An 11,572-nucleotide genomic window follows, 5' to 3' on the forward strand; every position below is an offset into this window, starting at 1 on the left:
GAGCAGAGAGTAGAAGATCTTTCACCAGCCAGGCTAGAATTGTGAAAACATTCAGAGGTCGGTAGGGAATCATAAAAAATATATTTTGAATTGGGGAATGACGTTTGCCTTTTTAGCAAGATCAGTCTGGCAAAGACACAGAGGTTGTATTCATTCACTCAACAAACATTTTCGAGTATCTATTATGTGCCAGGCACTGATCTAGCTGCTAGAGAACTGAAGAAAAGAGGCAAAAATCTCTGGTCTGATGGAGTTCACATCCAGTGTGGGGAAATAAACAGTAAATAAGTTGAAAGATACAACAGGACCAGATAGGAAGAGATCACAAACAGGAGAGTAGGGACTATACAGGAAAGGTGGGGTGAGGGGGGGTCACACACAAATGAATATAATTCTGATTATGCTGATGTGGCTGAGCTGACAGCAGTACTCATAACAGAAATCAAAGGAGAATGGGCACAAATGGGTTGTTTTAGACTTGCAGGCTTAGAGCTGCCTGCCAACCGAACAGATGGAAACCCAAGACTCCAGCATGTCAGGCCTAGAGATACAGACTTCATGACTACCTGAAGCAAGACACAAGGAAGCCACAGGAGGGAAAAAGGGAGAGAAGGAGAGAACAAAGGGTAGAAGACAGAGACTTAGCAAATGTCCATGAAGATAGAGGAAAAAAAATCAGGTCAGAGAAGAAAGAAACTGAGAGAAAATAACAAAAACCTAGGTTATGAGGAGTAATGAAAAGAAAAAGACTTTGCAAAAGGAGCGGTATGTGGGTGTGCATTTTCTTTTTCTCCCTACCTGTTCATTCTTCTTCTGAACCCATTCCTTGTGCTTTTCTTCAGCAATTGCCTTTCTTTTTTCACGTTCTTCCATTTCTTTTCTTTTTTCTAGCTGTTGATTTAATTCCTACAGATTTTTATTCAAACAAAGGCAACATTTAATAAAAGTACTTGAATCGCATATTAAAAGCAAGTCTGACATTAACCAAATTAAACAAGAACATAATTTCCTTTATAGAAAGTACACCATTAGTGACAATAACTTACTTCAGTAACTAGTCTATGATGAAAAGAAAGCATTGGTAAAAACTATAAGTCATTTTTTAGAAATGCAAATAATTGCTTGGCAGCAAAACACTAGGTTCTTAGACTAAACTTCAGCTAAATTACCCTCATTGAAATCAACTTTCCCACACATAAATTTTGGCATCACTGTATGCTATTGGCAGAAGCTCAAGAGAATTGCAACTTTTTTAGCTATAAAAAGCTTCTAGATTCTTAATGCAGATAAAGGACAGGAGTTAAATAATCCCTAAATTAAAATTTTAATTCAGAGTTAACCAAAAGAAGAAATGTAGAGAAGTGATTCAATTTTCTTGAAGAAAAAAAAGAATCCAGATTTTTCTTCACTGATTTTATAGCTGCTGGAGTGTAAAACAAAACCACATTCATATCCCAGATTATTTAACTGCCTTGCTGTCACTCGAATCTACACGTTTGGGCATTTCCTCAGGAGAAAGAATGTAGAAGGTATGGCCAAATAAAACTTCGAGCTGAATGCCACCACTCTGTCACTCATCAGTTAAATTACTGCATTAGTTGAGAATGCTGTTCAAACTAGACTCCTAGGACTCAACTGCCATAATTACTGGTTATTTTTCTTCTCCCTCCTTAGATACTAATAATCAGATACTTTTATATCTCTTTCATTGGACCTCACTCCTCCTCCCCAGCCCTCCCTTTCCCAAAGACCTACCTACCTGAGCGTGGGTGCTAGTGGGAGGGCCAATTTTTCAACTGTCAGACAATTCCAGTGTGATACATGAAATGAAGATAAAACTTGACACCAAGAACATACCTTTTGGACTTTAGAACAACTGGTCGCAGGATACCTGTCTTCCATGACCTCTCATCCTAAAATTCTGCTGCATAGAAAATAGCTGCCCTCACTCGTTCAGAAAGTCTTCCAACTTTTCAACACTATACACCCCTCACCACCCCAAAAGTAAAATATCCATCTTGGTTTTAAAGGGATTCTTCATTACCTCTACAGATGCTATGCCTTGATTATTCACCTAATACTTTTTTTACGCAGTGCCTACTATAAAGACAGCAAGAACCGAGATACAGATAAAATTCCAGACGTCTCCAATCTTATGTGAATCTACATACGAAAGCATTAAAGCACCATATTGTGAGGGGCTGTGTTTAACAGTTCAGGAAGTGGAAAGGAAGGGAGGGGAAGAGGAGAGAACCAGTGTGAACCACGGTAGTTGGAAATGAGTACCACAAGAGGGTCAGTGAGGAGACGGCTTGACAAGGGTGGGGCAGACTAGAAAGTCAGAGTGTCGTACTAACTAGATAGCAAAAGGTCTTTCGAGACAGGCACAGTAAAATTGAACACTACGAAGCACGAATACATGGGAAAGGGAATGATTCTGAACCCTGCAAGTTTGCAGACTGCATTTGAAGGGAGGACAACTACTTTGAGGGAGCTGACTGGGAGGCTGCCACAGTGTAGGAGCAGTGAGGGGAAGAAGGTCTGAGAAGAAGTGTGTGTGTGTGACTGCTAGATACAGATCTGACAACCACATATCCAAAATTTTCCAAAATACTCTTATTTTATTTTTAAGGAAAGTAGTCATTTAAACATACAACTAATAATATGATTGATTATATTTATGTACCCTTTTAAGATTCTTCACGTAACTATACTAAAAACTCAGAGAAAAAAGCAGACTTATTCTTCACAAATTTTAGTTGATGTAAGAATTAAAGATGAAGGATCAAAAGTACCTATAACTGACAAAATGTTGTAACTGACTCAAACAGTGCTCTACTGTCAGGACGTCTGTTCAAGTCATTGGCTACCCCAGAATACACATCCCTTTCTGAGACACAATCCCCTCTCCCCAACAAACACATAGGCGGCCCCTCTCAGAATTCCCAGCCTGACAGCCTCCACCTGTTTACCACCAGGCCATGCCTTTTCCAGACACAGCCAGCGTCCTCTCCAACACAGACCCTAGGATGTCTTTTGGGAGACCACTGAGTTTCAACAGAATTATAGTTATTTTCCCACAGAGTGAACACTGGATTATGGAAAACCAAAATCCAAAAAGGATCCTAAATGTATATTTTTATTTCAATAGCTTTTGCTGACTTTCGAAGAACTTTTGATCACTAAGGTAGGAATCAGGAAAAGTTACAGTTTTGAGCTTCATCAACTCTAAATATATCCTGCCCTATTTCTTTATTAAGGGCTAATGAATGAAATGGCCATAGGCAAGATGGGGAAAAAAAAGAAAAAAGCACCTGGATTATTCACACACTAGATCATTTTTATAATTTAGAACAGATTGTATTAAAATGTTAAAGCAAATGTTAAAAATTAGAATTAACTAAAGGTTATAAAGAATTTAGGGCAGTCTAAGTAAGTTTTTTAAATAATAAAAATTTAAATATAAAATGTATATGATCTATAATACCAATATGCTAGTTTTTCATAATACTAATGTTCAACATTTACTATATTTATCACTCAACATTAGTTACAAATATAACCAATTTTATAAGCACCATATGTTGATGGATTAAAGCAATTTCTTTTTAATTTTTAAAAAAATTTTAGGGGTGCCTGGGTGGCTCAGTTGGTTGAGCATCTGACTCTTCATTTCCACTCAGGTCATGATCTCGCAGTTCACAGTTTGAGCCCCACATCAGGCTCTGCACTGACAGCGTAGAGACCGCTTGACATTCTCTGTCTCCCTCTCTCTCTGCCCCTCACCTGCGTGTGTACTCGCTTTTTCTCTCAAAAATAAACATTAAAAAAAATAATAAAAAATTTTTAATTTTTTTAAAATAGTTTTTTAATTCAGTCTTAGAGACATGTCTGAAACAAATGCCTGTCTAAAAATCTGTTGCTAAAATAAAATTTAGGAGAAGAGATGATTTTTTAATGACCCAATTATCCTTTAAATTTTCCTTTAAGTTTTCAAGGAAAAAAACAAGACCGGTAGGGTAAGTTCAAAATTAAATACTAAGTCTGACCCATTCATTTCTACAATACACCTTGATATTATGGAAAAAACACTTAAGAAATTGGAAGTTGAAAGAACGAGGACCCAGTCTCAGCTTTGCCAGGAACTGAAACGTTGGCAAAGTTACTTTCTGGTCCTCAACAAGAATCTGAAATGAATTGTTCCTTATGACTAATAATCTGTGCTTTTAATGGTACGACTTGTAAACAAATTAGAGAATGCAATAAAGTAGGACAGAAAAATAAGAAAAGCATCACTTAGAAAATAAAACAAGGAATAGGGCGCCTGGATGGCTCGGTCGGCGGAGCATGTGACCCTTGATCTCAGGGATGTGAGTTTGAGCCTCATGTTGGATGTAGAGATTCCTTAAAAAATAGAATCTTTGAAAAAAAGAAAAACAAAACAAAGCAAGGAAAAGGCATGAAAATAAATGTGAATATCACAAGAACGTAAAATAAACTTATAAAGTGAGTAGTGGGCCTATATGTTTTTATACCGTTGGCATGAGTGATACACCAAGATTCATGCTAAAATATTTTAATTGGTTTAGAGTTAATGATGTAGCCATAAGAAACTTCAAAGTACTAAATACATGAAGAGATTTTAATCTTTCAACTAAGCATACCCTGCTACCTGCTTAATCATTGTGGTAGGGACTTTATACTCATTATTTTCATCTGTTCTCAAAACAAATCTTCAGGATTTATTATTATCATCTGTTTTAATACATAATAACAACTAATTTTCATTGAATGCTTCCTATATACTAGGGTATCTCCTTATGTTCACTTGGGTCCTCATAACAACACTATGAGGTCAATATTATTCTCCCCCTTTTATTGATAAAGAAATTGAGGCAGAGCGAGGTTAACGATATGCCCAAGACCCAAGTTTTTAATCCAGAAAGTACAGCTCAAGAATTTATGCTTTTAACCACACTATTATTGCCTCTCTAACATCTGGTTTACAGATAAAGAAACTGGGACTCAGAGAAATTGGGTAACTCTCCCAAGGTCACAGTTAGAATGGCAAAACTAAAATTTTAGGCTTGTTCTATGTGACTCCAAAGTTCAGGCTCCCTTTTGAATTTTTTGTAATTTAATTGACTTCTTTTACTGTATGCTGACTCTGAAATAACTTGAAGGGATTCCTCCTTTCCTTAATGTAATAAGTGAATCTCTAGGTTGGAGATAAAGCTAAATACCATAAACTGAACTCCACTTTACCAATGGCTCACTAGATCAGTGTTTTCCAAACTGAGTCTAAAACCAATCTGTGGGTTTTAAAAACAAAAAATAAAGGGGTGCCTGAGTGGCTCAGTCAGTTAAGCATCTGACTCTTAGTTTTGGCTCAGGTTATGATCTCACAGTTCATGAGATGGAGCCCCATGCTGGGCTCTGCGCTGACAGCACGGAGCCTGCTTGGTACTCTTTCTCTCTCTGCCCCTTCCCTACTCACGCTCTAAATAAAGAAGGAAGGAAGGAAGGAAGGAAGGAAGGAAGGAAGGAAGGAAGGACAGAATACCAGATTTTGCACAAAATCAAGACATCGTTTCAGATACGTATATGTATGCATTTGTGTATGACATGAAGCAAAGTATATTTCTCACCAGGAACAAATATTTTGAAAGCTACTGCATTAAATAATGGAATTAGAAATGTTAAAATTTGAGGCTAAAACTCTGGGGTCTCAATAAATCACATTAATTCTGAAAATAAATGAAAAAGCTTTAGAAAGGCCACAAATAGCAATGTTATCAGTAACAATACCAATAAAACAATACCAGTCACCATATTCTGTCTCATTTAAACCTCACAAAAATCCTGTGACACAGGTATTATTTTTATTCCTATCGTACAGATAGGAAATTGAAGCGAAAAAGTTTAAACAAGCCCACCTGGCATCAAATCTTAAGATCTTTCTCAAGTCCCGTGCCCTTCTAAGAGGAAGCAAGTACTACTGTGCACTTCTCCAGGAATAAATTTGTGTTTTACAAACATCATGCAACAGGGACACAGCAGAATACACTGGTTTCTACAATCATTGAATCATGCCACGACCCCTGAATATGTGACTGCCTACACGGTTCAAAATCCATCACAGAAATAACTAGTGACAAAACTGATATGGAAAATTTATTACAAGAAGATCATGGACAGCAATGCTTTAGATCCAGGGATTTTTATGGCAACATAGTTACTAATAGATTACATTTAAATATATGACAATAGTGAACCAGTTAATTATATTCTAGTATATATCTAATACACTTAAAATACATTTTAATAATCTTAGCCAACCATTTAGAAATGATGTCATAAACACATTCAATGATACAGAAATATATTAACAATATGACAGGTGGAAAAAAGGTTACAAAAGAGTTTGATGCTGTTTCATTAGAAATAAGACATACCCCTTACCACTCAGATCTACTTGGTTTCTAGGTTCAGATAGGGAGAATCCAGATAGTGAATAACTACAGGATGCCAAATCCTCCAAATCCTCCAAATCCTCCAAATTCGTTGCTAGGTTCTCAGCAGCAAATACGAAGAGTTCAAAGGATTCATGTGAAAATGTATCTCACGCTATTTTAGGAGTTTGGAGAGTGAGAGTTCAGAGAGAATCACAAACACAGAAATGCCCACAAGTGAGGCAGCGAGGCACAGAGAAACTGAAAAACCCTGAAAGCCCAGCAGATTCCCGTCTCCCACACACATTTACCCTAGGCCAAATGCTCTGAGTGATAGGGGGGTAGGTTTCTGTCTCTATTTCAATTTTGGTTTCTCTTTTTTCTTAAAAATTTTACCAAATAAATGCAGTTGCATTTACTTTAGTTAAATGTACATATGGTGAAGCTCCATTTTATATGTCTTAATATACACACTTGTAGTTTGTTTTTTTTTTAATTTACACTGCAGAAAATCTGGAAGGCTATATGCAATAATATTAACATTGGTTATGTTTAGGTGGTAAAATTAGAGATTTTCATGTTCTTCATTATACTTAGCTGTATTTTCCAAATGTTCTTATGATGAATGTATTATTTCTACAAGTAGAGAGATTAAAACGGAAATAGCAAACTGATACAAAGAAACGGAAAAATTTTGTTTTGAGGGATAATATTAACATTTTACTTGTGACAGCAGCTCTAATTTGTGAACTCATAGATTCAGTAAAAACGATACTGTCTAATTTACCTCCAGAGCCTTCTGTTGCAGACGGTCACGTTCTTCTTTTTCTTTGCCAACAAACCACACTTCCCATGGTGTCAGGTGGCTTTCTGGTAGGCACACCTGTTTCTGTTCTTGGTTATCTTCTGACCCAACCACACCGCTACAAGAGAGAGGACACTATAGCATCTGTATTCAAACCTCTTTGGCTTAACAGTCAAAATCACTGAAACTACACAGCAAAAGCAGTATAATATATACTAAATGTATTTATAATACTGTGATTTTTATAAATACATACATATGAACTTAATTATATATAAGCATACACTTGAAAAATCATGAACAGGAAGTCCAATATTGGAATTAGTTATCTATCAAACTGCCTTTGAATTCATCACCTAAAATCACATTATTTAAAAACCCATTGGGATAACTATACCAATCCATTTGGCTCAATGACATTTTTTTTTTTTTTTTCTATTCTTAAAAATCTCTCTTGGGACACCTGGGTGGCTCGGTCAGTTAAATGTCCGACTTTGCCTCAGGTCATGATCTCGTGGTTCATGGGTTTGAGGCCTGCATTGGGCTCTGCGCTAATAGCTCAGAGCCTGGAGCCTGCTTCGGATTCTGTGTCTCCCTCTCTCTCTTCCCCTCCCCTATTCATGCTACGTCCCTCCCTCTCTCAAAAATAAATAAACATAAAAAAAAAAAAAAATCTCTCATCTGGACAACTAATTACAACAAATGAACCTAATCAGATCCTGGAGCAGACTTTCCCCTTTTCCTCCCTTAAATAGTCCCAGGGGGGTGGGGGTGGGGGTGAGACTATGTGTATATACACACACACACTCAGAATGATAAAGCAAATGTGTTAACAATTAAGGATTTTGGGGGCGCCTGGGTGGCTCAATCAGTTAAGTGTCTGACTTCGGCTCAGGTCATGGTCTCATGGTTCGTGGGTTCCAGCCCCGTGTCAGACTCTGTGCTGACAGCTCAGAGTCTGGAGCCTGCTTCAGATTCTGTGTCTCCCTCTCTCTCTATCCCTCCCTCATGCTTTGTCTCTCTCTCAAAATAAACAAAAAAGGTTTGTTTTTGTTTTTTTTTAATTAAGGATTTTGGGTGAAGGGTAAACAGAATTTTGTTTTTTTTTTAAGATTTTAAAGTAATCTCTACACCCAAAGTAGGACTCAAACTTGCAACCCAAGATCAAGTCCCGTGTTCTACCAAGTGAGCCAGCCAGTTGCCCCAGAAATTCTCAACTTTTCTGTTAGAGTTACCAAAAAATATATATGATTCTTATATTCTTTAATGTTCTGGTTGACTCCCTTTTGCCATTCTTCAGACAGGGTGTTTACGACTCCCCAGTTTAGTGACCTCCATCTCCACTATGCACCTCTGTCAGTCTGTCTCTTTTTAGGTACGTGGAAAAATAAGTACTCATTCATGCTCAAGAGAAGAGGGGAGGGGAGGAGAAATACTGGGCCTCAGCCAGATACACAAGCCTCATAAAACTTAGCAAAAGCGGAACCATTAGGACCCAAGGAGAGAAAGGTTGTTCAGGACCCAAGGCAGCTCTAAAGACTAGGTGTTTATAGACTCAGTGCCTCTGTCTCTTTAACATTCCTGCTTCAGGCAACCAACTGCCTTGCCCACCGCTCTGCACAACTTCTTCTACCTCACAGCTCCGGCTTACTCATTTTTTTTCCTGCTATTCATTCATCCATGTCCTCATGCAATTTGTATTCTGGCAGGAAAGAGACACTGTTGATGTGTTCTTTATTTCTCATATGAACGTTTCCTTCTCCATCTTGAAGAAACACCTCATCGGCTCCCACAGTTTCAACTATCACCAGGTGCGGATGGTGCCCACATCAGTCATCCCAGGCCAGATCTTTCTCCTGAGCTACAGACATATTTCCAACCATCTGACAGACAGCTCCACCTAAATATCAATCAGTGGCAAACACGTCTAATCCTCTTCTACCCTCTCCACCGAGAAAAATTTTACTTCTCTTAAAATCCTACCTCAGTGAAGAGGACCAAGAGCCACCCAGCCAGCCATGCCAGAAACCCAGACCTGTGTTCCTCCTCCTGTTCCCTGTCCACATTAGTGCCCCCACCACCCACACCTACGCCATTACCTAGTCATGTCTCTTCTGCTTCTTTCAATTTTCTCAAGCCATTTTCCTCTTTCCCAATCTTACCACCACAGGGTGGACACAGCCGGCCTTTCTGCCTTCGTTTCAAACCATTTTCCACAACTCTTGACAGATTCAGCCTTCAAATGCGATCATGTCACTCCCTACCTCAAGGGTCTTCTATGGCTCCTGCCCACAGGATGAAATCCAAACTCTATAGCCTGACACCCAGGGACTGGCTCCCGCCTGTCTTCCCAGCCTCTTTTGCCAATGGCTGCTCTGGACCCTACCGGTCTTGTCGCACTGAAGCAGACTGATGAATGCGCCATGTCCCTGTGCTCTGCAGTTTCGTCTAAAACTGAAATGCCTCCACCTCCCCAGGGCGAGCCATGCAAGAGCTTGGTTTGGAAATACAATGTCTGGGATGAATCTCTACCTGCTTCCTCCTAGCTAAGTACATTTCTGAACCTACTGAATACTCTGTTCTCATCCAGCACATGGACATGAGAGCAGAGGCTCCCTCACAGGTGCTACTGCATGAGACAATCTCTGCTACAGCACTTAACACAGATTCCGGGCACTCAGTGAGCATTTGGTGCATGTCATTTTGTAGGAGGAGGAGTTCGGCTAATCCTACCCTCCCTTCAAGATTCAACTCAGGGGTGCCCCTGGGTGACTCAGTTGGTTGAGCGTCTGGACTCTTGATTTTGGCTTAGGTCATGATCTCTGGGTTCGTGGGATGGAGTGCTGTGTCTGCTCCCACACTGGCAGTACAGAGTCTGCTTGGGAGTCTCTCTCCCTCTCTTTCTCTGCCCCTCCCCCTCTCGCCCTCTCTGTCTCTCTCAAAATAAATGAATAAACATTAAAAAAAACCATTCAATTCAGGCATTAACTCTGCAAAATATCTGGACTAAGTGCCTTGGGCTGTCTATCACTTGTCCATCTCTGCCATAGGCTATGAATTCCCTACAAACAGAAAGCATGTTTTAACTCATTTTTTTATTTCAAGAGTCTAGCTTAGGGCCTAGAATATAGTAAGGTCCTAAGAAATATTTGTTGAAAGGGTGAGATCAGTGTTTTTCTTAAAAAAAAAAAAAAAAAAAGACACTTTAAATATTAAATGTCTTGCCTTAACATTTTTAACAAATGATATCATATAGACTACAAAATGTGCAGCATATACACTACAGCTCTACCCATAATCAAAAGAGGCTTAATAAGCAGCTTTTTACAACTAAGACATTTATTAAGGCATGGTTTTCCTAATGCACAGAGTGATATAAAAACCAGGATAAAGGTGAATAAATAGAAGGCCCAAGGCATATGATGAAAGACTCCAGGAAAATACTTCTCAGTATCTTTTCTGAAGTCAACTGTGAGCTTCATCTCAGTCCCGTCCAACACGCTCGAAGCCATCCTCTAAGCATGGCTCTATGAACACCTAAAATACCCAGAGCTCATCTCACCATGCGCACCTGATGCCTCAGTCTATCCCTGTGGCAGATGAACAATGGGCACAAGGCATACAATCCCACACAGCTCTGGGTATACTCCCTGGTCCATGGAGAGAATGCCCACTGCTAGAACCGGGGCTGGGACTATGGCTCGGGCTGCCTGCTCTCCTCATCACCTCACCCCCAAACTGTCCAGGGCACCAACTGAAGGTTGGAGGTAGGGAGGACGAATGAGGAAATTTTGTAAACACTCACTTTCCTGAAAGGAAATGCTAGGTTTTCTGAAGCATTTGAAGACAGCCACTGTATCTACGTGTTCTCTAGGAGTGGGAATTAGGCATTCATTCAGCACATTTATTGAACACCTAATAGGCATCTGCCACTTGCTACCCACAAGGCCTGGCAAGTTGTGTATTCCTTCCAGGCCATATCCTACCTATTCCCTTTGGTTCATAGGGAATGAGCTGTGATATGGCAGCGATAAGGAGGGAAGCCTTAGTCCTGAGATGCTACCAGCTTGTTTGGGCTTTGGCTAAAGTGAGACATAAAACATGTCTGGCTCCTCTCCTGAGCTCCAGTTGATTAGGGCTCTGGCTCCTGGAAGCTAACGCAAGGTCTCAGTAGCTGTTCTGTGGTTTTGATAACCATCGCTCCTCCATAGGTTGCTAAACTGTGTCGACACTGCTCAGCCCTATTGGTTAGATTCAGAAGGTAGTTTCCAAAGCCTTAAAATTATTTCAAAAATCCTTGGGACCAACTCAATCC

At 39.4% G+C, this 11,572-nt stretch overlaps 1 protein-coding gene across 9 annotated transcripts in view; it reads right to left on the minus strand.

Annotated features, from left to right (window-relative positions):
• The window catches only part of CCDC34 (coiled-coil domain containing 34), a 188,014-nt gene that overhangs the window by 174,644 nt on the left and 1,798 nt on the right, over window positions 1-11,572 (minus strand). For 8 of the 9 annotated variants that reach the window (XM_042905026.1, XM_042905028.1, XM_042905027.1 and 5 more), the window contains exons 2-3: window positions 7,240-7,375; window positions 799-906 (exon numbers count right to left, since the gene is read on the minus strand). In XM_042905026.1, coding sequence (XP_042760960.1) covers window positions 799-906; window positions 7,240-7,375 — 244 coding nt within the window. The remainder of the gene's footprint in view (window positions 1-798; window positions 907-7,239; window positions 7,376-11,572) is intronic. The other variant, XM_042905025.1, reaches the window with a different exon arrangement.

This window comes from Panthera leo, chromosome D1 (assembly GCF_018350215.1).
Source record: "Panthera leo isolate Ple1 chromosome D1, P.leo_Ple1_pat1.1, whole genome shotgun sequence".
NCBI classification, from domain to species: domain Eukaryota; kingdom Metazoa; phylum Chordata; class Mammalia; order Carnivora; family Felidae; genus Panthera; species Panthera leo.